This window comes from Gymnogyps californianus, chromosome 19 (genome assembly GCF_018139145.2).
Source record: "Gymnogyps californianus isolate 813 chromosome 19, ASM1813914v2, whole genome shotgun sequence".
NCBI lineage: Eukaryota > Metazoa > Chordata > Aves > Accipitriformes > Cathartidae > Gymnogyps > Gymnogyps californianus.
In genome coordinates, this window is record NC_059489.1 from 292,105 (window position 1) to 319,925 (window position 27,821).

Genomic DNA, 27,821 nt, shown 5'->3' on the forward strand with positions numbered 1-27,821 from the left:
CGGCGCCGCCGCCCCGCCCCCGGGCGGCGCGCGCTTCCGGGAGGCGGAGGCCGGCAGCGCGCGGCGCCATGGCGGAGCGGGACAGCCGCGCCGGCGGCTTCAGGAAGGTGCGGCGGGACCGGGACCGGGACCGGGACCGGGACCGGGACCGGGACCGGGACCGGGACCGGGACCGCGGCTGCCCCCGCCCCGCTCATCCGCTCTCCTCTCCGCGCAGGAGACCGTGGACCGGCTGCTCCGCCTCCACTTCCGGGACGGGAGGACCCGAGGTACCGCGGCGGCGGCGGGCGGGCCCGGGCGGGGCGGGGCGGGGCGGGCCCCCGCCTTCCGTAAGCGCTTTGTCCTTGCAGTTAACGGCGACGCGCAGCTGCTGATGGCGGAGATGCTGAAGGTCTTCGTCCGAGGTGAGCGCGCAGCGCCCGCTCCCGGTGCCGGGCCCAGGGTCAGCCCGAACCGGCTGGAGGGGACCCCCGCCCCCCCAGCCTCACCGCGGAAGGGCACCCCCGTCTCCTCCCCGGCAGCACCCAGCCAGCCTTCGGCTCGTCCCGTCGTGCTCCAGCTCCGCTCTGCCGCCGCACCTCGCCGCCGCAGCCCCGACCCCGCTCCCTGCAGCCTGGCGGGGCCGGTGAACGGCCTCCTCCGGGGAGCTGGGCCACCTCGTTCCGCGGGACTGCGTCCTCCTCCTGGAAAGCCAGCCCCCGGGACCGCACACGTAACATCTGTAAGACCCCTCTAACGAGTCTTTCCTTACGCTTGTACTGCAGAAGCAGCGGCACGAGCAGCACGGCAGGCTCAGGCGGAGGACCTGGAGAAAGTGGATATTGAACATGTGGAGAAAGTGCTGCCACAACTGGTATGTAACGGTAGAAGCTGAACTGCACCTGAACAGGATAAGGATGTGGGCTGAAGCAGCTTAATCCTCTTCCTTTTGGGAGATGTTTCGGGGACCTAGCAGATGTGCTGACTGGCTTGCTGCTCTCTCCTTACAGCTTCTAGATTTCTAGAGGCCTCGTGAAGCACATGTGGCCTGCCAGCAGAAGATCCTGACCTGACAGTGAACATCTGGCTCATCCTCAGAGTCTAGCTCTAGGAAGAACAGTCTCAACTTTTTCTTTCTCTGCCATTTTGCTTCTGTTTCCTCTCTCCTTTACCAAGCACAACAAAGCCCTAGGCAACTATGCTGTCAGATGCTGTTTTTGAAAAGAGGCTGCCACACGCTTGTTTTGGTCGGCTAAGTATGTAACTGCTTTCCATCTTGCCGCCTTACTCCTTTAACAGTAGCCTGTATTTCACAGCACGGTAAGATGCTGTTGCTTTCTCAGCTAATGTGAGAAACAAGTGCTGCTTCACAGAGATGCATGGAAAGACTTAATGGCTGGAAATGTCGTCCAAACTTCAGGCTCTCATCGCCTCAGCAGGCAGCTGTGGCAGAAACCTTAGGTCCAGCTCCAAGCCTGTCTAATGAATAGGTTGTTAACAGGAGCTCAGTCACAGGCTCTTGCCAAAAGCAGGTAACTGATCTTTATTTTATAAATAAACAGTGTCTGTCCCTCACTACCTTCCAGTATTTCTCCAGGGCTGTGACATCAAAGAATGCTTGGAACCTTTTAACCATTTGATATTCTCCTCAGAAGCTGCTTCCCCTCTGCTATAAATTTGTTCTCACAGAGAAACATCAATAAATTAAAACCGAATCTCCCTCCCTTGTGTAGGCTCTTTGCTGCAATTAATCATCGAAAGTCAAGCTGCTTCAAAGACTTGCAAAGTTTCCCCCTCACCCACCCTCTTCTCTAAATCTTTGTAGGACGAAAGGAAAAAGGACAGAATAACAAACAGCATGTGTGAAAATCCCACATCATGGGACAGCCTGGCCCCTCAGCCAGCAGGGGGGCTGGGGGGGAAGCTGTGAAATAAGAAACCTTACACATGTAGGCAGGACCCACACAACTGAACTGGCTTTGTTGGGAAATATATAGCTGGCTGCACGAAAAGCAGCTGACACCAGCGTGTCTTAACGACTGCACACTCTGCTGTTGGCTATCTGTGTCTTCATGATTAGTAATGGCGAGCAATTTTTTTCCCATTGACAGCTGTAGCAGGCAGAGGCTCAGTAGGTCACTGTACTCTTTCAGCCGAGAGCTATCGAGGTCATCACTCAGGACACCAGCCACTTGGAAACTTCAACTAAAACCACAATTTAATACACATTCTTTCTGATGACAGTACCAGCTTAAGCAGTGCCCCGTCCCTCTGCGCTGCAGCCTCTTTGCCAAGACAACTGTTTGTGCAGCTGTACAACGAAACCAATGAAGGAACTGACCTAGTTCAGCCTTCAGCCCCACAACCATGTGGTAAAAAAAGGCAATAGCAAAAAAATGCAAGTAATACTACCTTTGAATGCCCAGAAACCCCAGGGATGAGTTCAGCTGCTATAGCAGAAGTGATATTGAAACAAATCCAGCTCATCAGGTATCTGCATGTATTGTTCGGCAGCAGGGTAGGAATCCTTGTAGCAACTACCTTAGTGAAGAGCCCGTAGTTTTAAATATCGGGGCATCTTGTCCCTCTTAAAGAATTCACTCCTACTTTCTCGCCTTTTCCAGGTTTCAAATCCTCATCTCTCCCCCCATTCTGACTCCTACTGACACATAGATCTCTCAAAGCTGCTGCCCTAAAAAGGCTCAAGTTCACTTCCCTGACAAACCTGGTCCATACACAAGCATTCTTGACTGAAGAGGATCGCTGATATGAATGTTAGTAGTAAAGCAGTATTTTAATAGCAGCAGCAGCTAAAACTAACTCTGCATTGCATAGGGAAAGGGGAATAAGACCTCTGGTCTAGCTGTTAAAGGTAACAATTTTTCATTCTCCTGAAAAAGTAGATTAAATTGGGTTTGATGCATAGCTGAGTTACACAAGGGACAAGCATGGGCAGAACTGACTGAGGTAAAGCACATAGTTAGCAATATGAAGTCTCCTAATCCTCACCCCTGTACTTAAACCATGAAACTGCCCCAGTAATAATAATATTGCTGCTTGTGTCCCTAAACTTTTCCGTCTGTTTTCCCGTATCAGGTACTTGCAGGTGATAGTTATGGTGCTAGCTCTTTGTCAAAACTGGTGGAATCAAAATAGCTAAGCAAATCAGTACTATTTGATGTTGCCTGTGCTCTTCAAAAAATAAGAGTAGCACATCTGAAAGCACACTACAACTTCCTACCGACCAGGCTGCTTCTGTTTATTCTAACCCTGTGAATCAAGAACACCAGCACAAGTATATCATCACCTATTAGCTATGGCTGTTAGTTGCCCCCTGATATATCCTGCATAAATTCAGCAAAGCAGCTCTAGCTACAGTCTACCTCTGACTTCTGTGAAATGAATAAACCTGACATAGTACCTGAACCAAGATACAGATAGTCCTATGTAGTGTAGGCTCAGCCCACGCTTAATCCACTGAAGTAATAAACTTTAAACATTAGTATCTTTTGTTTTGCTGTAGTATGTCTTTTATAGCCTGTCAAGTGCCAGAAGGGCTTGCTTTCCACAGTAAGGATTCAGAGCAGCAGCTGTACACAGCGCTCTTGCATTCCCCACTGCCAGCGGCCGCACACATTCCCTGTTTATGTTTGGGTGTCATACAAGAAATCAATCAATGTTTTTGCTAAAGCATTCTGCTCCCTCCACTTTGAGTCTCCTTCTTCCTCTTCCACCTTTCTTTCATGCCTCCCCCTCCCTCTGAGTTTCTTCAAAGCATTTGGGAGCATTTGGAAGTAATTAGACCTGAAGGGAAATGTTGGCCAGGCTGGGAGACAATGACAAGTGCCAGGAACCCTGGGTGCCCTTTCTAGCCACTTTGAAGTTCATTCAGATGGTACAAAGCTCCGTTTTGCTTTGTTGAAAAAAAATGTGAGGAAGGGAATGAGGCATGACAGGCCCATTGAAAAGGGAGCAGGTTCCTGTGAACTGACAGAGAAACTGAGTACTGGGGGAAGAAACATATTATCAAAGAGACCGACAAAAAGGCCTCCTATGGCCGCTCTGCTTTATTACATCTACAAATTGTGCAGATGCACACGTAGTTCAGGGAACAATTGTCTATACAGGGAAAATGGAAAACATATTATTACCGTAACATGGAACCCCAGCTGTCCAATATGAATCACTGATCCACGGAGAAGACTTCAAATAAAATACAGCACCATGGCTACTGTGGCACTATAGAGTTCATCTCCAGTATAAGCGCAATTCTAACCAACAATATTCATGCCCGTACCACATCTGCAGGAGGCAAAGATCTGGACTAGTGCTTCCCTCTGTACACTAACTGCACTGCAGAGAACAGCTGCTCTGCTGGGGAAACATTCAGACCATAGAAGTCCATAGATCGAAGGTCATGTGAAGAGACCCTTTTACTGGATGTTTTTTTCTCACTGTAACTGTAATTACTGGTGTTAATTATATGTAGTGAAAATAAAACACAGAGCTTGGGGCAGAAACAAACTCCACGTGCATTCCATTAACAGATACCTGTGTTCTTTGTTAACAAGATTCTGGCAACTGAAAACAATACAAGTGCAGCAGCCCAAGAGGTTCACAGGAAAAGCCTATTTGAACTGTTTAAGTGCTTCCTCTTTACTCACTTTCCAGCCGTCTATGCCCAGAACTATCAGCAGCACTAACCCCAGCCAGCAAGAAGCAGAGAGATGCCTTGTTCTAGGCAGTACTTAACTATAGGTAGAACTGAATTGGATTGTATGTTGCTGCTAGAATTCAGGCAGCTAGACTCAAGTTATCTCTGAAGGTAGAACTGGGAAGATTTGAATTTAAACATATGGATAGAAACAAAGTCCTTCACAGAAAGTATATAAGAATTATTTCCCCCTTAATTCTCTATTCATATTATTTGCATGCAAGAAACCTTAAATTTAACTTCTAACCTTGCTTCTGTAGTCACGAAGACCACAAACAGGCCTTCCACTCCTCCAAAAGGTGAAATCTGAAATAGCAATTTTCTATTTATAACTAATGTTCATACAGATTAGATCTCTCCAGGGCCACCAACAATTTCTTACACATTCTGAATAAGTTCATCAGGAAAGGGGCACAGCTGACTGCTCACTGATCCAGCAGCCCAGAATGTTTCATCTCTTCCCACCTACAAAATAAACATAAGAGCATTAAAACACTTAACCACGTAATTTGCACTGTATCATTTCTCAACAACATGATCTGGTTGCTGAGGGTTCTATACACTGCTGTGCTCAGGCAACAGCTGGGTAGCACACAGGAGCACTTCTTAGGGAGATGGAATGGTGAATACATCATAACTTTCGGAGCGGGGAACTTCATCCTACATATTATTAACATGCATGTTAGAGCATGTTATTAACTTTTCATACCAGCTGTTAATGAGTAACCTGCACAGGTAGGTGAGATGTTATTTCATACTTTATCCAGATAATCTTTACTTGGGAAAGAAAGTTCTACTCTTAAGTGGAATGCTTCAAGCATACTGGGAATGGGAAACAGTAAAGACACTGTTTCCCACCTGATCTGCATCAGTATCCCAGTACCAGTCTAAAACAGGCCAACCACAGCAGTAAACACAGTTTGCAGCCTTCCAGCAATCATTTCACACCTTATGCTCTGCTTGCTGGAGCTGATGGCCCCACAGTATCTTCCAGAATCGAATACTAAAATTCTCATTCAGGAAGTTAACATTTGGCACTACTAGCCAGGGAAATCCATATAATTCTTCCTAGTTTTATTGCCGTTAAGGAGGTTGACTGAACGTGTTTGTGGTTTTTTGGGCTTTGTTTTTGGGGGTTTTTTTTTCCCCTCCTCTCCTCCTCTTCTCTTTGCCACTGCATCAAAAAGTGAATATTGCCAATTGTTTAATTCAGGAATCCTTCTTCTAGTTACTTCATATTTTGTATAAATTCTCATATAAAACCACCCATAAGCTATTGGTTCTGGGACTAAAAACAAGGTTGCAGTTTTCTGATCAGGATAAACCAAGAAAAAAAACTCATAATGGAAACTTCATTGCAATCTTAACTATGGAAAACCACTAGTGTTTTGCAGTGAAGATTAAAAACAGAAAGACCAACTAAAAAAAAAAAAAAATCAAGAGAAAGGAAAGTACTAAAACAGACTACACCAGCAAAGGAAAAATAACGACAGATTTAACAGATGACATGGGCCCTTGGTATGTAGAATATCATGCCTATTAGTATTTGAACTACACTAGCATAGTTAAGAACTCAACACATTAAGCCCAGAACACAGTTAAGAATGCTGCAAGCATATGGATTAGACATCAGACTCAACAATGCCCAGAGCCTGCATTCAGATAAACCTCAGCCTTCACTGGAGAAGTAAGTCACAAACTGATTTGTGATTGACAAGCATTGAACCAAATGTCCTGCAAGCCTTACGTTGACATCTTCAAGAATATTGTCAACATCCAACACGCCTGGCACAGAGGAGCCTGCCTTTCTGGGGAGTTCAGAATGAGAAGAGCTCTCCTCTGATTTCATGATACCTGGCAGCTTCAGCCATTTGGGTATTTTCCCAGGGGCCCTTCTCAACACCTGCGGAGCTTCGTGCACGCTTGCCGGTTCTGGCCGCTCATCAGTCTTTTTGTCACTTCCCACTTCTGGTTCAGATAGCGATGGAACTGTCGATTCTAAAGATGGCGAAGCAGAAGGAACTAATGATTTGGACAAGCATCTGAGGAAGAAAATAGGCAAGTAGAATTAAGCTTCATTTTTCCATAATAGCCCCTTGTACCACCACCACCTTTAAACTTTTAAAGTCAGATTGGAAAGGCTCTTCTTTTTCATGATAAAAGCCCTAGAATTTACTTGATCTGGTCACTGAAATCACTACTTTGCAAAGAAGGACTTGCAAAGCTATGAAGTCAAGTATGACAGTATGACTGTTTCAGGAGAAAATTAACTCCTAGTATCTTCAGAGCATACTTCTTTGTAGTAAGATGGGCTCGTTTCATACTTCCCATCCCTGAAATACTCACCCATTTGCAACCCTGCAGTTCCAACGTACCTGGCTACTAATAAATCAGCTGCAGAAGGGGAAACCGCAGAGCTTAGCAGGTCCGATTTCAGGTAACAATCTGTTTAAAAATGAAACCCAAACACTTGTTTGGTAACATAGAGACATCAATCACCACAGAATCATGTAGCTCTCAGTTCAGCAAATACCTGCTGTACACTATAATAAATCTCCCATCACCTTCCCCAACTGACACAGGACACTTTAAAACAGTTTCTTTCACAACTCAAGGTGCCCTATTTCATCATTCAAACCTCAAGATCTTGACATTTTCTTTCAGTGCTCACTGCATCTCAGAAACTCTTCTGTGAAGCCAGAGCGTGCTTAATCTCTGGGAGAAAGAGATTCTAAGCATAAACCCGAGGTATCAAAGAATCAACGATTCAGATCTGTTCTCCCATCTCCAGCCAGTCCACTACAATAGGAGGTCTGTAAAAGTGTTTCATAGTAATTTGTTTAGTTAACATTTTGAACAATGGAATTTCCTTCTACAGAGTCATTCTTCTATCATTCTTGTCCCCACAGCAGACAATGCCTACTCCATAGCCTAACAAATCTCACGAGAAAGGTACTATGTTTACAGTTGTGCTCAAGCTAACTGACCAAGCTAGCTCTGAAGAGCTTCAGCCATTTGGAATGGGAACATTTACCAGCATTCTCGAGGGCTGCATTATCTTTTGTCGGAAGAACTCTGAACCTAAGGATGTAATTCTTCTGGGTCTACTATAGGAGCTATACAGTCAGCTGAAGAAGAGAGGAAATTCACTCACCCCTGCACTCCTCAGATCCAAAATGAATGACAGCAGTTGGAAAGAGTTTAGCCTGCAGCAAAAGGGGAAGAGATCACTGATTGTAGATGCTTTCACAGTTCACTGTGAGCACTAGAGACAGGTTAGACAGCTACAGACAAATTCACGGAGTTCAAGCTGAGGTCACCGAACCATCTATAATACAGAAAAGGCTAAACTTGTGTAGAGCACAGGGCACTCAGAGTAAGACATGAAGCAAAATTCTATGATCTATTCTACTACACACAGATGACAAGACCTGTACAGCAAGTGCTCATTGCACTGATGACCTGCCATTTGCTTTCCTCTGTCCGCGTATCTCAGGCCGTTATATTTCACCCACATTCTCCACTGCTGAGCAGATAACGTGAGTATGATTAAGAATCTTCCGAGACCTGAGTGACTGATAGTAAGAGAAGGAAAATCCAGCTATGCCCGCAGAAATCTATTCTAGGTTGTTCTATTACATTTATACCCTCTCTCTAGTTGGAATTTGTCTAGTTTCAACAGCTTTCCAGGATGCAGTCTATCCTTTTATAAATCCATCCTGAATTCCTAGTTCCTACTTATCAGAATAATTGCCATATTCAAACATATTTTTCATCCATTTAGCTCATTATGTGATCTAGATAACTGTAGGACTGCCTTTTTCATGTCTGCATTTATCAGTCTGATGATCTTTATTTCATCTGCAAATGTTATTAATGATTATTTTGTATTTATATATCTGCCTCCAAACCAGATAAAAATAATGACCAGAGTGTGGCCAGAACTAATTCCAGCAAAACACCAGCATAAATGATCTATGTTTTTCAACAATCCCTCTCTGTTATTTGAGATGTCAGTCAGCCAAATCATAACTCATATAGTGTGTGCTTTAATTGCACTGTGGGGCACACCTTAAAAAAAAACCCACATCTAGGTCATCAAGCACTGAATCAAGTGAAAGTAAGTTAAAATATGTAAATTTACTGAGTCTGTGATCTCTTAAGTACTGTCTCCATATAGAAAGACCTATGATAAAAAGATAGTGCCACAGTGCCCTGGCTGACCACATCAGTGGAAAGGTGGGAGACAATGCCTCTCTCACTGGGAGTGGCCCCAGAAAGGTATGCACGACTTTGCCTTGAATCTTATCTTTTCGCCTACCTCTTCAGTGCTCCACAACAACAAGCAATTTCTGGTCAAACGCATACACAAAAAACACACTAGACAGAGTTCCCATTAGCTCATAATCTAAGAGAAAAAACTCTTCCTTCTGCAACCCAGAAGTGCAATAAAGCCAGAGTCAGCTTTTGCCACTCTACCATTAACTACCACTCCACAGAGAAGAGACACGCTCTGCAGGCAAAAAAGAAAAAAAAAAAAAAAAAAAAAGAAAAGAAAAGAAAAGAAAAAGTGGAAATGTCTACAATTCTAGTCAGCAGGCCTGGTTCCTAATTTAACCTGTTTGTAAATTTACCACACTGCTTTATACTTCATTTTCCCCCATTTTAAGGTGTATACCCATCACACAGGAAGAATGAGATGGCAACTGATGTCTCTCAAGTTACTCAAATGTAATGCACCAGATAGTATCCAGCTTATTGCAGCTGACTTGTTTTTCTCTGATTTTAAATAGCAACAAATCAAAATGATGAAGCTTCTGACAACTTATGTTGACAATGGCCATTCTCACCATCTTCTCCTTTCATTGCTTTACACTCAGTCTCTTATGTCATGGCTAAATAGCTTTATTCAACTACCTCTGCATAAATATATACTGAATAAAATTCAATACAAAATATGAATTATGTTCAACCTACTAACACATTAAATGACATTATACTGTTCAGAAGTAATTTGTCAGTAGCTCAAATGATGACCTACTGAACAAATAACTGTAAACATTAAAGAAAAGAAATTATTTTCAACCAGTCCTAAGTAACACGTAGGATCAGATTCAAGCCACTAAGAAACAGCGATCACAATGTAATAAAATTCAACACCGTAAGGAATGAAAACATATGAACAATTAACACAAACACCGTATTTTAGAAAGAAAGAGTTAACAAAATTAAGCATGCTGATTAAAGACCTGGAAGTCAGGGGAAATGGAAGTAAAATCCTTAGCTACTGAATCCCTAGCTGTTGAATAAACATTACTTGGAAAAATGGAGTCTTAGAAACGCTGTGCAGCCCTAACTAAAAAAAGCAAGCAAGGAAGCAAGCATTAAAGCAAACTAGCAAATGTTGTCATTTACCCATAATTTAAAAAATAACAAAGATCTTTCAACTCTGCTACCTAATACTTCTGAGGTCAATAATAATGAATGAAACCGCAGAATGGGTGTAGGGAAGGAAATTCAGAGCGCTAAAATACAATTCAAGGATTAAAAGAACAAAAAGTTACAGTAAGAAGTTCAAGTAACAGAAGTCCCTAAAATAATTGGTTGGGCCACCAATTATTAAGATTAAGGAATCCAATTAAAGAAGAGAATTTCAATGACTTCTTTGGATCAGTTTCATCATCAGGGAGACTTGGAGAACAGTAACTTTGTTCTCGATCGGTTAACAAACTACAACATGGGTAAGACTGAGCAGCTAAAAGGGCAGAAATACCCTGCAACATCATTGCCACCCCAGAATCACTGAACGGTTGAGGTTGGAAAGAGCATCTGAAGACTGTCCGCTCCAAATCCCCCTGCTCTGAGCAGGGTCAGCTAGAGCAGGTTTCTCAGGACCATGATGTCCCATTGCGTTCTGAATATCAACAAGGACGGAGACTCCACAACCTGCTCAGGCAACTTGTTCCAGTGTTAGACCACCCTTTCAGTGGGTTTGGTTGGGGTTTTTTTTTTCCCTTTTATTTCAATGGAAGTTCCTGTAATTCGTGTCCATTTCCTCTTGTCCTTTTATTGGGCACCACTGAGAAAAGTCTGGCCCATCTTCCTTGTTGTTTCCCATCACGTTTATTATACACGTTGACAAGACCCCCCCCCAGAGCCTTCTCTTTTTCCAGGCTTAACAACCCCAACTCTCTCTGCCTCTCCCCATATGTCAGATGCATCAGTCCCTTAATTATCTTTTGGTCTTTCGCTGGGCACCAGAGAAACTGTAAGACTGGACTCGCAGTCTCACTGGTTCAACCGAGGAATCACAAAAGCAACTGCAGGTAAGTGAGGAGGGTACCTACCTATGAAGCTTGCTCTGCCACTTAGAGTGATTACAGTATGACACCACATCCTCAAAGAAACTGAAGCAGTAGAAAAACGGGTGCTGGAACTAAGTGATACAATAAAAAGCACTACATCACCATGTCCAGATGGTACATCCAAGTGTTCTCAAGGGACTGCAGAGTAAGAGATTTAAAATTACTAAGCTTCGCACTAAACACAGACACTGCTGCAAGCACAGGCTTGTATTTTTAAAAGGGTTTATGGTGATACGCAGAAGATTAATACGATATGGTGTAATCAGCTGTACCAGTAAGGACTCTGAAAGAAAAATATCATACTTATTACCGGAATTAACACATCAGTACAATACTACATAAAGAAAAACTAGCTGAAACAATTATTTTAAGCTTTCAGAAGGCCTTATACTAAGAGACAGGTAAAGAAACTAAAACATCATAGTGTAAAAGAGGTAAGTACTGTCATAGCCAGAAACTGTACAGAAAATGTTGATTAATGGTCTACATTTACCCTGGCAAAACAATAACACTAAATTTCTCACCTTGATCCAATAAATAAATAAACAGATAAAAGCAAGCAACCGCCCCTCTTTGCATCATTAATGCATGCTTAGGAGTTGTGCAGGGCAGGCTGCCTGCTCTTGAGTTTTCTTGAACCTCTGTTGCCACCATCAGCACAGTCAGGATACTGGAATGATGGTCCTTGGACCTGATCCAGCACAGCAATTACCAGAACTCAAAGGAACCCTGATCTTCACAGAGGAGTCTGTGGATTGCTACCTAATACAGGGACTAATAAAACTGTATTAACTGGAGGCAAAATGAAACAGCTTCACCTATCTTCCTGACTACAAACTTCAAATGAGTATGTGGTATTACAAATTTTTTGACATTAATCCAAAGGCTGTAGGAAACTTTCACATACAGTATGGCTACATCATGTTAGACTGAAGCAGGAGACATTCATCAGTCTACTCCAAGTCTCAGCTCCTGCTAAAGTAGCCAGGCATCTTCACATCCTTGAACTGACATTTTAGCAGAAATCATTATTTATTAGGTCTTTTAACATTTCATTCCTCAATCAACAGGGCCTAAGGTTGCCTGCTCCAGTCACAAAGACGGCTCTCCATAAAATTTTTTAATTAAAAAGTACCAGACACGGTTTAGAAACCCCAGAGAAAACTCTTGCAAGAGCTTTGATGTTTCCGCTGCATTCGTCTGAAGGGATCCCTCTATTTAGGAAATGGGTGCCTTAAAAAGGGGCCCTCCCCAACACACATACACTCAAGCCCTTTTACACACAACATCCTTTTCATGCCAGCTGCAAGTTGGAAAATGAGGTTTTTGTAGCGTGTTAGTGTTGGAATTTTTTAATAACCTCCTCTCTCTTTTTTCCCCCCTCCCAACCAATTATCTTGGTAAATAATTAACATTCTGAAGGAGATAAGTAAGCACAGCATCTCAGAGCTCAAAGCCCTTTAGTTCAAAGCCCTGCCCTTTTCTCTTCGTTTCCCTGCTGCCGCCACTGAAACTTCCTTGTCAATCAAGCTCTGGGCACACACATCAAAGCTTCATGTGGGAATGGCCCCAAGGGGTCAGAGAAAATTCATGGCAGGGCCTGCATGAGGCACAAAGAGAAAAAGAGAGTGAGAAAGACAGACCAAGAGCTAGACAGACACACTCAACCACACAAACAGAATGTGCCCCAATATAAACCTCTACCCTATTTACTCACAGGTTGACAAATAACCATAGTTCTAAGTTTCAGGATCCACGTCCACAACCATTTCCTACTGCTGGCAAAACATCAGTCCAAATGTTTCAGTTCAAAATCTTTTAATTGAAAGAAACTTAAAGGAACTAGACAGCAGCCTACAAGTGTATAGAATGCAACCTCCTTCCCATGGCTCATTTCCCTGCATCCTATCCCTTCCTAGGGGTCAGCCAACAGAGTCCCCTCTTGCCAAATTTACATCCAATAAGTTCTTTTTCTTCAATTCAAATAGACTATTGGCTCATTCATACAACCCTCTGTCTAGCTTCCTTTGTGCAGAATTCTCAGGTACCATCCCAATTTCAGCACTTACTGAGGGTTCAGTACAGAAGGCAGCTAGTTACATCTCACTGATCACCCCAGGAATTCTCCAGCCAGTCACTGGCAGGACATAACGCTGTCTGAGATTTTTTTTTTTTTTTAAACACAAAAGTATTTAAATGAGCACCAATTTAACATTTAAAAAAAAAAAAAAAAAAGGCAGTGGAATGATCCCACTGGCCAAAGAATGTCTTGGCATAAAGATGAGAAGGCTTTAGTAGCTGCAGTCCAGGAAAACATACAAACCCGAAGTTGGAGCCTTTAGTATTCTCTAACACTGCTAAGAATGCAAGGATCAAATACTGGGCAGACCATCACCTGCAAAGTGTGTTCTCAAGTCAGCTGGTATCTCCTCATTTGCAGTTGTTCTAATGCATATATCAATGTCTCTAGAAGAACAACTCTGCAGTTCTTAACCTCACTGCATAGGATTCTTATAAGAATATCTGTGAATCAAAACAGATTTAGAAACCTCTTAGAGTCACACTGAGCCTGTCAGATTGACCAAAAGAATCACAGGCTGTTTGAAACAAATATTCAAAAAACTCCGTTCAGTAATACATGAAGAATTACTACAATATGAATGAGTCAACAGCTAGTTACTATACTCAAATATCCAGCATTTCTCTTCCTTGCTGCTTTGATTTCCAGCCAAAGATACCATGCCAGTCTGACTGGAAAAACAGGTGCTATTAATCTATCGAATTATAATGTTCAAATCACACTGTGCAAGGAATATTTACAAGATACAGTTAGATTATTATTTTTATTGCAACAGCACCTAGAAATCCAATTGAAAATGGTGTCCCATTGTGCAATTATATATACGTAATGAGCAGCAACATGCAATATAAATAAAAATGTAAGAAATTATGAGGTTTTGGGGTTTTGGGACTGGGGGGTTTTTTTTTGGTACAGATGAAAAACTGAGACCTAAAGAGATTAAATAGCTTATTCAAGGTCACACAGGATGGCAGTAGCAGAAATGAGAACTAAGTATGTAAGTCTCCAGAGTCCCATCCAAGGCCTTAATCACAGGACAGCTTTCTTCTGAAGGGATCAGAAAGTCACTGATGAGGCAAGAAGCAGAGGAAGCCAATGTCCTGCTTACTGTCCTCCCCATTTAAGGAGTATCATTCCAAATGACCAACTCCTCACATTTTAAAAAGATCTAAATAACACAGCTTCATCAATTTACTTAGTTACAGTTGCAGAAGTTTAAATGAACGCTTTCCATTTCTGAAATCTGAAGACCAGCCTGTTACTCGTAAAGCCACATTTAGTCTAGAACTATGTAGCTGAGTAACTCAAAGCTTTATTTCAGACACGCAGAGTGCAGTTACCCAGACACCATAGTGGTGAGCGTGGTTTATGACACCAGGGCATCCTGGCTGCAGAGTGGTATACTGGGGCTACTGCATCTTGCGTTCCATCATAAAAATATCTACACTAGAACAACATTCCCCTGCAAACCCAGCTGCGATACACAAGAGAAACATTTCTGCTTTGTTTTACTGCGTGTTTTAGTAACTTGTTCTCCAGAGCACAAAAAAGATTCCAGGCAGAACCCTCCCCAAGTAACATCTCAATACTTCTTCCTTCACTAGGTATCTCCAGACATACTCATTCAAAAAATCCTAGAACAGAGTATTGCAAAATACGTACACTATTACCATGCAGTTATTCTGTTCACTGACAGAGTGATGCTTTCAGACCAGGCAGAGACTGCTGTCTAAGGGGAACTTGCAGCTGCCAGAACAAGAAACATTCTTTCCGTTACATGATCTGAAAAGATTAGAGTGCCACAGGTCTGCTGTTAGTTTGATGTTAAAAGATGACTAAGAAAATAAGCACTTCAAAGGAACACGCGCATGGAAGGAGAAACCCAAGCTACCAACATGAAATACTGCATAGTACACACACCCCAAACACATAAACTAGCTTTTGGAAAATTCAACCGGAAAGCCGGTGGATCAAAAGCTTCTCCAGCAAGACTGCAAAGCATCGCTGAAACAGAAATAAACACTACAGTCATGGTGAAAGGGGCAAACTAAGTGGTTCATTTTTATAACCTGAGAACAAAGCTGCTCAATGTGGACTGCAACTGCCAAAGAAGATGGATATTCTGCAGCCAATACGGAGGAGGTCTGATCCAGCTAGAGCAGAGGACCTTTAAAATTCATAAGGCAAAGATAAGATTTGAAAGCACTATTTTGAGAAGGCTACTTAAGAAGGAATCCAGGTATAAAGAGCATTCATTGAGCCCTTGAGCTTAGATCAGAAAGATCTGGGCTCTGAAATTGACAGTAGAGAGAACATTTTGGGCACAATTTCCACTCTAAACTCAGTCATACAAGGAAGGCCCTCATCCAGACTGAAGTGCCTAGCCTTACTTGAAGTCAGTGTAAGAAGCAAGTATGGACAGCCTTTGCAAGCACGGTTAACAGACCTCGCAAGAAAAACAGAAGGTAGGACTGTTACCAAAATCAAGCCAGATGAGAAAATCCTGAACAGATACCTAAAGGGCTAAGACTTCATACAGGAAGGTGAATGCCATCCTCTGGGCTGGATGAATTTCACTATTAATTGCAATTTTCTTTGCTAGTGAGTGGAATAACCGCAAGGCCTGCCACTGGAAATACCTCCGACGGACTGACTCTGATGAAGTAATTTTTTCTGAAATTGCATTTAGACTCTTGCCAAAAGCAGGGAAGGCTTCACACTGCTCAATTCGTAGTCGGCTTCACTGAACAAGCATGCCAGATGTATTGCCCAAACTGGCATTAACAAATAGGATATGGAAACAGAACCAAAGGCAAAGAAAGGAACAAACAGCTCCTCTGGATTTCTGCCCCACGGTACATGCCAGAGGAAACACTCAATGCACTCTAAGATCTGATTAGACGATCTAAATATTTATGTGGCAGCCTGTGGATTCCTTTAGCTCCTCTGAACACAGATGATGGCCTCCTGCCCTCTGTGCTGCCTTGACTTTTCCAGTGGCTGGTATTCTTACCTTCTGCTAACTCTTTCCTAGTATTAACTCAGCAATCAATGATTGTTTCCACTAAATAACCCCAGATATGCACTACACAAGTGCCTGTTTCTGGGAGGAGAAAGAAGCTAAGAAGCAACTCTGAAAAGCTCAGCTAGCCTAGAAAAACACAAACAAGCAACTAGAGCTATAAGGAACCCAAAGCCAAGTGCTACAACAGGGAAGCCTGCAGTTGATCAGTTCTGGAGAGCAGAACATTATAAAACACTTCAAGGGACATGAGGATAAGGCAGCCAGAAAAACCAGCAATAACAAAAAATCAAAGCAATGCCTTGAAGTCTTTATGGGTTCCAAAAACTCCATGTTGCTGCCAATCTGTGTGCTCGCTATACTGTAAATACACACATATTTTGGGAGAATTCACTTCAGACAGTTCTTTCAGTCCAAGTATCTTGGCAAACAAGTTGACAATATTTGTCTTTTTTCCCGGTTTTGCTTGCAGCGTAAAGGTTCTCCCTTCATCGTAAGCGATCAGATTTAATGAATGTGGTTCCAATCTCAATCAGCTTGAATGGAGTGAGAGGGTGGAGAAAGAGCAGAAGTGTTGATAATACGGTACTCCACCATCTGCAGTGACTCCTGTTATTGGCTTCAGCACAAATTTCAGTCATTTATAAATATTTGAATGCTCAAATGTGCTCGCATTACTGCCTCAGACACCATCCACTTTTCCTCATAGACAGCACCAAGGCAGTCTATAGAGTGCAGGATAGCCTACTGCTAACTTACGACCTGGGAAAGCTAGGTGCAACTCCATGATTCATGTCTGACATGGGACAAGCAATCCCAAACAACCAACTCCCAGTCATATCACAGAAGAAGCAACTCTACCCTCTACCCTAGCAGACGGTGGGGTTGTGATACCATCAGAAGTCATGCAGTCTCCATGACAATAAGTTCCTAAAACATCCAGGCCGACAGTGGTCAATGTCCAGAAAGTGTCATGTCAATGTCCATTAAAATCAAGCATCAGGTTATGTGCTTTGCAAGGGAACCACATCAGGTGCAAAGCATTCCAGGAGGCTATTGCTAACACTGCTGACACAGAGGACCTGGAGCGAAAGCTATGAATTTTGGCAGTTATATGATACAACCAGACAACCTTAAAGAGCTGTACTACTGATAAAGACAACCTCCCTCCTCAACCTTTCACACATCCTCAAAAAAAAAGATACCTCAAAAAAGCTTGAGAAATTAGCTGTTCTGTTACTTTACCCGTGCTTCCTTTCCACTACGACGTCCGGAAGAACCGCACGCTCCACAGCACTTCATTAACGTTTGCATCCTATGTACCAAAACACAGCATTATTCCAGACCAAGCTCTCACGCTGCGGAGATGTTGAGTACTGCAAGGTCACCTTAGCATAAAAGCTCCTCTTCCCCCAGCCCAAAACCCACACATTTTACAAAATACCTTAACCATATGCCTTCTATCTTTACAGAGCAGCTCTGTCTTTTCATCTCTTTCCTTCCAGATAATGGGAACGGAAAGGGAGCTCTGACTGAAGTACAAAAGGTTTCCCTTCCACAGACCACATGATGCCCGAAAGGGACAAAGTCTTCACCTAACCCACCCATACAGAGCCTAACCCCACCCAGTGCAGGACCAGGCACCGCAGCCTGCTTCGCAGCCCTCAACCCTGCAGCGAGTGTGGATACCGACCCGCACAAACTTCTTCCCAGACTGAAGATTTCATAGTTTGGAAGGCAATACTAGAGAGCAAGTGAGAAGTGGTGAGCAAGTCCTGTCCCCAGCGCTGCCCCACCTGGCCCAATACCAGAAATATCACCTCTCTTGCTCCTGGTCTGGGCCGGTGTCATTTTTACTGAGAGCACTGAGGCTCAGGCAAAGCAGCCCGATTAGTAACAGCCGCCTATAAAAAGGGCATCCAACAATAACACAGTTGCCAGGGACACGAAAGCCAGAGCAACTTCCGCACCCGTTTCTTCCCAGAGAAGAAAGCCCCCTTCAGCCCCTGCCAAGCACTCAGAACTGCGGCAGAAGAAGGGAAAGCCTATCTGAGCAGAAGACATTACGGATCGGGCCTTCACTGACTCAAGGCGAAAGGTAAAGATGAAAAAGGATTTACACTGGTAATGGGGAGCAAAGCTTCACCTGGAATCAGCCGACCTAAATTGCGATAAGGCACCATCCCAGTAAGTTAGAGGTCTGTGGTCTCTGACAAGCAGTATGGGTAACCAGAATGGTATGACAAGTTCTCGGCAGGAATTGTTTTTTTCTTGTTTGATGCTTCATCCAAATAAAATGTTTATAAACACACAGAATCATTCCTGCCATAACAGACCATGACCTGAAAGGGCTGAAGGGCCCCAGGCAAGAGACACAGGCTACGTGGCCACTGGCATTAAACACAGCTCTTCCAATCTGCAAACCCGTTTTACATAATGGCCATTTTACACCCAGCTGCATCAAACAACTTCAAGGCTTTAATGCACATGCTCGTGCGCCCGTCCCCCAGCACGCATTCCTGGCAGTGCAGAAGCCATTGCCCCAAAATCTAAAACTCTAAATAGGCAGTGGAACCCAATCCCATCCAGGCACACATTTCTTTCTGCTCCCTCTCTTCACCCCGTTTTATCCTTCCAAGTTGCCTCAGCCTCTTGCAGCCTTCTCCCTTCTCACACCTCACCCTGAACATGCATGCTTTTCTCTGCTCCTCAAACAAATCAATTCCCCTGCTGTTTCTTGCCAATCCAGTGACATGTCTTCCCTTACTGCTAAACTTCTACTCTGCTCACCTCATTAGAGTAGTGTTGCTGGCCTCAAGCATTTGGGTTAAATCATGCACTCATTTCCAATGCCCTAGGGCCCTGCAGTCAAGGCTAAAGCCTCCCTGAATACAATTTGATTAAAAAAACTTTTTTTTTTTTTTTTAAGAAAAAAAACTTGATTACAAAAATGCTCTGGCCTGCTCCTTTCACCATCAACTCATTCTTGCAAGTCAGCTGTGATGAACTGGATGGGCTTTCCTAATTCTGGGTATAAACTTTTGAAAACAACAGCATTTTGAAGTGTCACACTGAATGTGCATGGTGAAAAAAATCCAGAAAGTTAAATACCTATAGCTGCATACACATTTCCAACCATCTGAGGTTTCTGCACCAGATGGGCTATGGGGACAAGCTACACTACAAGTATAAACTTCGCAAGGTTGATATACTCAACTGCAGAAGGAGAAAAAAATAAAAAACTCAGAAGCGAGTTCTTTAAACTCACCATGAACTTTAGCAAGGTCTCCTGCAGAAAAACTTTGCTTGGGTCCATTGGCATAACTGCATCAGCAAACTATTGTAGAGTGTGAGCAACATAAGTGAGCAAAACCTTTACTTTCATGATGTTGCAGACACACATCCCCTTCCAGCTAAAACCATGCCCCTGGAAAGGTTACTTTCTTCAGCCCATCACTACCACCCACTGCAAGATATTAACAACCACTTGGATTTTCATGTTATGAGACTCTAATCCACTTCAGTCAAGAGACTTGAGCCTGCAAATGTCTGTTATTTAAACTGTTTATATTTATCCAACTCATGTAGAATGAAATAGATAGCAGCCCAGGTGACAGATGTGAGAATAACTGGGGCAGCAGTCTCTTCAGCTGACTCGGCTGTAACCAGCAGCTATGCATCCACTGTCTAAATTACTCAGATAAAGTTCCTTTAAAACGACAAACATCCACTGTAGGGCTTTCAGCAGAAATGTTTCAAGAAAGAATAAAAATTAGTATGCAAAAAAAGCTTCTGCAGGACACCTGGTTAGAAGGAGTCTGCACTGCCCTTATTGTTTCACATATTCATTTTCCATTACCTGTATGTGTCACATGATCACTTGCACAGTATAGAACACACCATCTCATAGACAAGTTGCTTATACTTTGCATCTTTTTTTCACAGATGTGAAATGCTACACAGGATGTCACATAGCAAAGGAAAATCTAACGGATTCCACTGATATTATCAGCTGTTTTCTCCAGAACTCTAAGGCTCATACAGTCTCTATTTTTTTTCCTTAAAATTGGGAGAATTACATACAAAATAGTTCTATTAATGAAATCATAAAGCTGGAAAAAAAAAAAACTAAACACCTAACAAGCAGTAAAGTTAAAGGCTTAATTATTCCAGGATATTCAAAGAAACAAGTCATAAAACAAAACATCCAATAGAAAATTAACTGAGAACAGGAAAAAGGTTCATTACAGAGGCAGATTGTGAGTCTTCAGCATCTAGGATGTATTTAACAAAACAAAAAAAAGCCCATCTTAAAGAAAAAATAAGTAGTGCCAAAACTTGAAGTCCATGAGATTCTAGAGGAAAATGTGGCATACGGGGTGGGGGAGAATATCACTTCCTACAGAGACACTGAAAAGAAAGCAGCATATTTTGTAGGGACACAAGTCTGAAGGCTGAGACAGGAATCTGGGAACGCATCCCAGCCAAATCTTAGAAAAAGACAGAAAAACACCCATTTTATGCAGGAGACCTCTGCTGATGAGAGCTGCAGAGAGACCATGCTTTGGAATGATGAAAAAAGCTTTCCAAAAAGCATGTTAGAAAATGTGTGTAAAGGAATTCCAAGTGAGGAATATGCTCAGACATGACAGGTTAGGACCAAAAAAAAAAAAAAAAGAAAGGGGGGGGGGGGAAGAGACAGAGAAAGGCTGAGAGTAGTGTGCAATGTGCTATGTCAGACCAGTCTGTACTAGTCACAGCTCTACGGCTGCTTCCCTTGCCTCAGAACTGCTAACAAGTGCAGAACATTTTTTATTATCTGCTCTTCCTCTGAATGTTTTCCAAATATATCATTAGCAATGCAACCACAGCCAGTTTCCCCTTTGTGGGATTTCTCACAAATCTGAAGACAAGATTTGTCCTTTGCATTTCCCATCATGGCTACCATGTGTGCCCTGAGACATTGTTTTGGGTGGCAGATGTGGGTGAGATGGCACAAGACAGAGGAAGCTGGGAGAACTGCCTTCATGCCCGATGGCAAAATCTCCTGGCTCAAAGACACAAAGCACTTTCCACTGGTATTTGCATTATTAATTAAAATATACAAAATGGCTTTGAAAAGAAAAACCGTTGTTCTCCCCACCCACGATGACATTATGTCTTACCAACACATACACTGTCCCATTCCTGTCGGTGGGAGAAGCACAGCCATGCACACTGCACGTTCAAACAGAGGCCATGGTCAAGTAGAGAGTAGGAAGGCTGACAGCAACAGAGCAGTCCTCAGGCTGCGAAGCTGGGTGGAGGCCAAGAGCTACTGCATAGCAATTCCTGAACCACAGAACCAAACAGGGCTGTGATCCCTCAGAGGCTGAGGACCCCCTAGGAAGCTAAACCTGTCACAGGCATGGTGACAATACAAGGAACTCCAATGTCAACAAAACCACTCCGAAAACTTCAAATTTCAGCAAAGAATTCTTAACAGGGTATTAGGAAGGGGAGAGACTTCCCACTGTGAACACAGAGATCCACACTTTGCTTCCCTGAACATTCCAATAGTCTAAAAGCAGCTGCACGTGTATCTCTTCCACATGGCCTGGTCAGGAAGTTGTGGAATTTGGAAAGCTCCATTACAAACAACTTCAGAGGCATGCTAATCCCTACCTAATTCACCACGCTGCCTGAAAAGTCCCTTTTTCTATCCCTCTCCCTGCCCCACCCCTTCTGCTCCCTCAGAAGCATCAACCAAAAACTCTCACTGCAGTCTGCTTGACCCTTTACCCTGCAAGTGATCTTCAGTGCATCACTCTACAAATGTCTATGAAGTTCTGAATGACAGCACATTTTAAACAGGGTGGGTTTGGGGCAAAGTCACTGGCAAAATCACTCCATCAGTCTCTTAACGTGTGTGTGATATACACAGTCGAGAGTCTCTAGTCAGAGACTTTAAGACAGCCTTATTTGACATTTGCAAAAAACCTCCAGGAATCTGGATTTGAAAAACTAAATTTCAGCCTTTCAGAAAAGTTATACATAGAGAGTACATATTCCTCAATGTACAAACTGGCTTAAAATAAATTCTCACATAGTGATTATCAAAAAGGTCAGATTTTTGCCTAATATGGCCTCTAGCTCCTGCCGTAGAAATTGAAAACAGTTACCTATCCAAATCCAGTCTCACATCTCCTACTATACTAGTCCAACTACAGATACAGCAAACTCACATTAGCTCAGCTCTTGTAATAATGTTTCTAGGTTAAATACAGTTCAGACTCCATAAGGCACTGAGTGTACGTATGAAACAGTGAGAACCCCCCCAACCCTTCCACAATATGCCAGTGCATATTGTTGCACAAGGTGGACCTCTTCTGGTGAGGAGCTTGTGCTCCAAAACACCTGGTTCCATTAGTCTTGGCTAAGCAGAAGCCTACAGGGATCAGAACATTATACAGCTTCTTTTAAAAGTAACTAAAGCATATGGTGGAGTGAAGGGGAGCAGCAAGTCAGAGAGAATCACAGAGCACACATGTGAGTCCTTACCTCAAAGAGTGTCAAACTTTCATCGTTCAAGATGATTCTGGGAGGTGCAATAACTGAAGTTAAAAAACAAGTTACAAAACAGGACCACCCAGAAACCAAAACAATAAATACAGCAGATATGGGAGGGATTACGGCTCTTTAAAGGAGTGACACATTCATATTGCCCACGTAGGCTTCTTATTAGGCAGAAGCATAATGTGGCTAAGTGAGCAGGTTACACCTTCTTTGCACTCTGAGGCTGTATTTAGAGAAGGAATTCCTCCCCAGGTCATATACCTCATGGCATCACAAGATCCCATATGCACCACAGCTAGGAATAGGCTTTGTAAAGTAAGGCCAAATATTACCAACAGCACACTCACACAAGTAAAATGGCAAGTCTGCATCTGCAAGGTGGCTTCTTACAAAGTCTCTCAAAGTGCCAACTGTGAAAAAAGGAGAGAAAGGTTTGCTGAATTACCTTTGTTTCTTCAGACGCTGGGCAAAAAGGCAAACCTGTAACAGCAGAACTGCCCTCTACAGTGGCTGTAGAGGTTTTTTTTCCTCAAAAAACCACTGTTACTATTACAAATATCTTGGAGAAAAAAAAACCAACCAAACAAAAAAACCCACCTAGACATTCTGGTCCCTTAGCAAAATCTAAGGATGCCAGTGAAGTTCTTCCTAGGAAATCCAATAGCAGCTGCAAGATTTGCAGAGACCAGCCAGGTGAGACTCTGGTAACTAGTTATTAGTCCTTGTTCCATACAAAAGTATCAAAAAAACCATGTGGGTAACCATCACTGCCAGCTGAGAATAAGAGGATCTCCATTAACAACAGTAAGAGCTACTTGGTGTATGGTCTGACTGCCTTTCGTGAACGGACGGAGGCAGAAAGATTCATCCCCTGTTACTCTTATTACGGTAGGCAAAGCTTCCTTTTTCTTCTTCCTGTTTTTATGGTTTTGTTTTGCATTGGGGGGGGGGGCTGCTGTTGTTTTTTTCCCCCAAAACTTTTTAAGCGTTAACACAGAGGAAGTGTCCAAACTCATCTCAGTAACACACCATTTGGACACAAACAAGGGGATATCAAGTGGGACAGTTTCCTGAGCACAAATATTTTGCGATCAAGTAGCCTGATAGTCTCCATCAAGTAGTCCTGGAAATAAACTCCCCTTAACTAAGTTAATTACCCCAGACTCTTTTCTCATTCCGTTCAGGGGCCCTGTAAGGACAGCATAACTAGCTACTGCTGCTTTTTGAGAGCAGTATTACTTCCCTGGACAGCAGAAAGATCTGTCCAGAGCCACTCTCTTTTGTCATGCAACTAATCAATGATGAGAAAGGTTAGCTGCAGCTACCCAGACTGAAGTGGAGATTGCTCTTACCAGTTTCACTAGGATGGAAGAACCCCTGTAGAACATGACGGTCCGGAAAATGGACTCTCAACACCACCTAAGTCAGAGACAAAGCACATCAGGTCAATTGTTTACGGCTGTTCTGTAACACCTGTCCTTGGCTTAGAATTTGCGAGCAAGTTGTTGTTTCTTTTTTTAAATGGGGACATTTGAGATATTTACTCTACAGGGGTAGAAGAGCATACTGGCTAACAATTACTGTGCAGGTCCTCAGAGAACATGGGCTGTCTGGCTTTCAAAGGCTGTAAGAGAGCTGATCTATAGAAACAGTATGACGTACAATGCAGCAGCACTTACTCAGAGACTAGGAGCTCCCTGTGCTAAGTAATGCACAAAGTAGAAAGTCACCCATGGACAGGTACAGAGTATCAGTACCCTGAAGTGTCCGTAGCAGTAGGAATCCTCCGGCCATACATCTGAAGTAACTCGTACCATTCTATTTCCAGCATTGGTCAGAAAGCACTTAACTTGGGAACTTAATCTCTTATTTTTTTGCAATAAATCACCAAAGACAAAAACTGCATTAGGATCGTATTTACAGAGTAAGATATCTCCAATCTGTAACATCTTATCATTTAACTTATAATGAGATACTATCAACATGTAAGAGTCTACAGAGGAGAGGCAGATAGGAAAGCTCAGTCATACAGACTGACGTGCGCACAACATAAGGGTTTTGAAACATCTGGAACAAAATACAAGGAGCTGTATTGCCTGCCACTCGACCATATCGTTACAGGTACAACTATTATGCGAGTCCCACAGTTACCAGGGATGGGAATTTGAAAAGTCTTCCTGTAAGTAGCTCAAGATCCTGTTGATCACAATTGATTCCCAAAGTTACTCAACCCCCAAGTCTGGACTAGCCAGAGGGATTGGAAAAATAACAAAGGCTACCTTTGGGTAACGCTCTAACTTTTCCTTCAGCTGAACCTCCCTCAAAGATTTTGTCATCAGTGGAGCTTCTTCCAGGCGTTTCCTAGATACAAGGGAAGAAGACAAGCTTTCACTTCCATAATTTTAAGATGTATTTTTATTTTATTAAGAAAGCGAAAGGTCCAAGCAGGACTGATGAGAACTGCTCAACTGTTCCATGTATCCCTCACAGCATTTTCCCCACCTCCTGTGGTTCCTACCCCAAAATCTCATACATGGAACTATTGAGCATCAGCAACAATACTGTATAAAATTACTTTTCTTGTACACATGTAAAAATAAGTTCACTGCAGCAGATGCCAGAAAAGATACTAAGAAGAGCAGGGGAATGTTTGCTCAGACTACTCAAGAAGAGATGGACTTATTAATCCAATAAAACAGAGACTAAAGTTGGACGTGATTACTCCGGGGAGGGAGAAGAGCTACAGAAGCTGAAAAACAATGCTGGCACAAGAAATTAATGAGTATTAATTAGCAACAGGGAAACAAAACAAAAATGAGAAGTTTCAGATCATTCAAGAACTGGCATTGTAGACTGGTGTTTTAAAAGGAGTACTGGGTGCAAAAAAAAAACCAAACCCAAAAAACTACCTGTATTTAAGATGAAACAATAAATTCAAGAAAACAATTATATATTTTCCTGTAAGTAAAGAACTAAGCTTAGATCCAACAGATCCCATGTTCAGGCTTTAGTCCCTTTTCCTTGTTTGCACTTAATTCTGAATAAACGATTTACTAGGCTAGATTTTGGTGAAACATTTGATCATGTAATTCCGCACAACTATTTGCAAGTTAATCTCTTACACCTATACAGTTTGAAGGACCTCTTTTTATTTTTAAGAATCACCAAGGTATCTCCGGAACAGCTGCTGAACAAAACAACTACAAGCTTACTTCACCAACTGCACCCAGAACTGTCAGCTGGTACACCACATTCCAAGATGCTCTGGAAGTGCCAACTCACAATCTGAAAAGCAAACACGAAACTAACCCGCTCCATTCCTTCTTTGTGTACCAATTGCTGATTCATACCAACTCTCAGCTCTTCACGAAGTCAGAATTAAATTCTAATTGCATTTAAAAAATCACATTGTATGCAGCTAGTTTTTGTTAAGATTCACCAGCTGAGATCAGAAGCCAACTGGTATCAGTTTCATGTGTAACTTGCCTTTATTTTTATCCCTGGCTGTGAGGGTAAAAGGGATCACAAGCATCAGCAAATTTGGAAATTAGGTCTTTTTTTGAGGGGCCTGTATTCCAGTAACCCCCAACCAAATGACCCTACATTTGTACCACTAAATACTCCAGACCCACAAGCAGCAGAGCAATTTTCAGGCCAATCTGTGTACTCATGTGGATTTCAGCAGCCTGTGGGGAAGAAAAATCAGCTCTAAGTAAAAAGTTCAACTCAGACTTGGTTACAGGGTAAAGTAGGCTGTCCCACAGTCTCGGAGAGTGCTTGTAATGTTTAAAGGAATGTTATGATCCACTTTAAGGAACTTATAGACAGCAAAATGCTGTTGTGACAGGGAGGCTAGTTTATCTTAATCTGAGCTTTTAGTTCAGAACTGGAATAACAGTACAGTAAAATCATAAGTATTTGACAGCAAGCTACTTGAACAGTGAGACGCAGAGTTAGTCCAGCTTCCTATAATTCTTCCCCCTCTTTGTGTGTGTTCCAAACATTCTCATGTCTTGATTTGTAGCTAAGTTTGAGACATACCCAAATGGAAATAAAGCAAAATCAAAGTTGGTCTTTTCTGATGAGGTCTAATAAAAGGTTAATTCTGTTACTTAAAATACAAGGTGTTTCTTACCGGCTGAAAATGCTACTAGCTACTACTGAAGTCAGTGGGACTTATTCTTATGAAGCTGGATCATTGTGTTCGTATATTTGTCCATCACAAGTTACAAATTCCATCCATTTAATTCCCAATAGTTAACATGAAGTCAGATCAAAACAGATAGCAGGAGCTCACCACTGCTTTGGGCCTCTAGCAAATAAGAGCACATCTAATTACAAAGGCAGTGGCTTCTCTTTCAGAAGAAGGGAGAATGAAAGAAAGAAAAAGAGGTGGGGTGTCAAGTGGCTTTGAATAACTCCCTGAAATGCAGAACACAGGAAGGAATCTTTCTCTTAATCCTTTCTCAGTGAGGGCCCATCCCTGATTAGCTTGAGGTTCTCAGATAAACTTATCACCACATAGGCATCACAGACACTTCACGATGAAATTTTCAACATCCACGTGAAACCATTATCCCATGCACAAATGCTCAACTGATTCACACAAAAAGATAGGTTCTGTCACAGAAACAGGACATAGCCCTTGAACTCAAATGGCATAAAGGGTAGAGATTTCCAGTGCTGACCATTAATTTATTAACTCCACACCCAGTAACTTATCTACAACCCTCTACCCAGAGATCACAGCCAGCTATAGGTGCATAGTGTCACTCTGCTTAACAAAAGGATACGGAGCAATCTCAGTTGCCAGCAGAAAGGGAACTTGCCTCTCACTCTGCAGCTGTGCCAAACGTTTCCGTACATCATCCACCGTGACTTCAAAAAACTCATCAGGAAGCTCTTCTGGGCCAGTAGGAAGTGGTTCTAGTAGGTCTAGGTGACATACAAGTGGCTCTCGTTCTACAAGCTACAGAACAAAAATGAGCTTTGATTAGTCTTAAATGCATTGCTTTGCTTATGCTATAAGGTTCCCGACAAAAGTAAAAGGACAGTATTTGCAAACTGAAATACAATCACTAGTGTGGAATTCATGTCACTAAGATC

At 42.7% G+C, this 27,821-nt stretch overlaps 2 protein-coding genes across 4 annotated transcripts in view; one reads left to right on the plus strand and one right to left on the minus strand.

Moving 5' to 3' along the window:
• Window positions 1–47: 47 nt before the first annotated feature.
• On the plus strand, window positions 48–1,699 carry CENPX (centromere protein X). The gene is made up of 5 exons (XM_050908225.1): window positions 48–107; window positions 218–269; window positions 351–404; window positions 765–853; window positions 990–1,699. The coding sequence occupies exons 1-5, from the start codon at window positions 69–71 to the stop codon at window positions 1,002–1,004; spliced, it is 249 nt and encodes an 82-aa protein (XP_050764182.1). The 5' UTR covers window positions 48–68; the 3' UTR covers window positions 1,005–1,699.
• A 2,332-nt stretch (window positions 1,700–4,031) lies between these two features.
• The window catches only part of ASPSCR1 (ASPSCR1 tether for SLC2A4, UBX domain containing), a 46,496-nt gene continuing 22,706 nt past the window's right edge, over window positions 4,032–27,821 (minus strand). For 2 of the 3 annotated variants that reach the window (XM_050908224.1, XM_050908222.1), the window contains 9 exons: window positions 27,545–27,684; window positions 24,995–25,076; window positions 24,068–24,134; window positions 23,063–23,125; window positions 22,701–22,753; window positions 7,848–7,899; window positions 7,069–7,138; window positions 6,548–6,735; window positions 4,032–5,158 (listed from right to left, as the gene is read on the minus strand). In XM_050908224.1, coding sequence (XP_050764181.1) covers window positions 5,145–5,158; window positions 6,548–6,735; window positions 7,069–7,138; window positions 7,848–7,899; window positions 22,701–22,753; window positions 23,063–23,125; window positions 24,068–24,134; window positions 24,995–25,076; window positions 27,545–27,684 — 729 coding nt within the window. In that variant the 3' untranslated portion in view covers window positions 4,032–5,144. The remainder of the gene's footprint in view (window positions 5,159–6,547; window positions 6,736–7,068; window positions 7,139–7,847; window positions 7,900–22,700; window positions 22,754–23,062; window positions 23,126–24,067; window positions 24,135–24,994; window positions 25,077–27,544; window positions 27,685–27,821) is intronic. The other variant, XM_050908223.1, reaches the window with a different exon arrangement.

Excerpts from the sequence above, each read along its gene's own strand:
- CENPX (XM_050908225.1), top strand. The coding sequence starts at position 69 with ATGGCGGAGCGGGACAGCCGCGCCGGCGGCTTCAGGAAG. Across the intron at positions 270-350 it reads CCGGGACGGGAGGACCCGAG|TTAACGGCGACGCGCAGCTG; the intron begins GTACCGCGGCGG and ends TTGTCCTTGCAG. Across the intron at positions 405-764 it reads GCTGAAGGTCTTCGTCCGAG|AAGCAGCGGCACGAGCAGCA; the intron begins GTGAGCGCGCAG and ends CTTGTACTGCAG.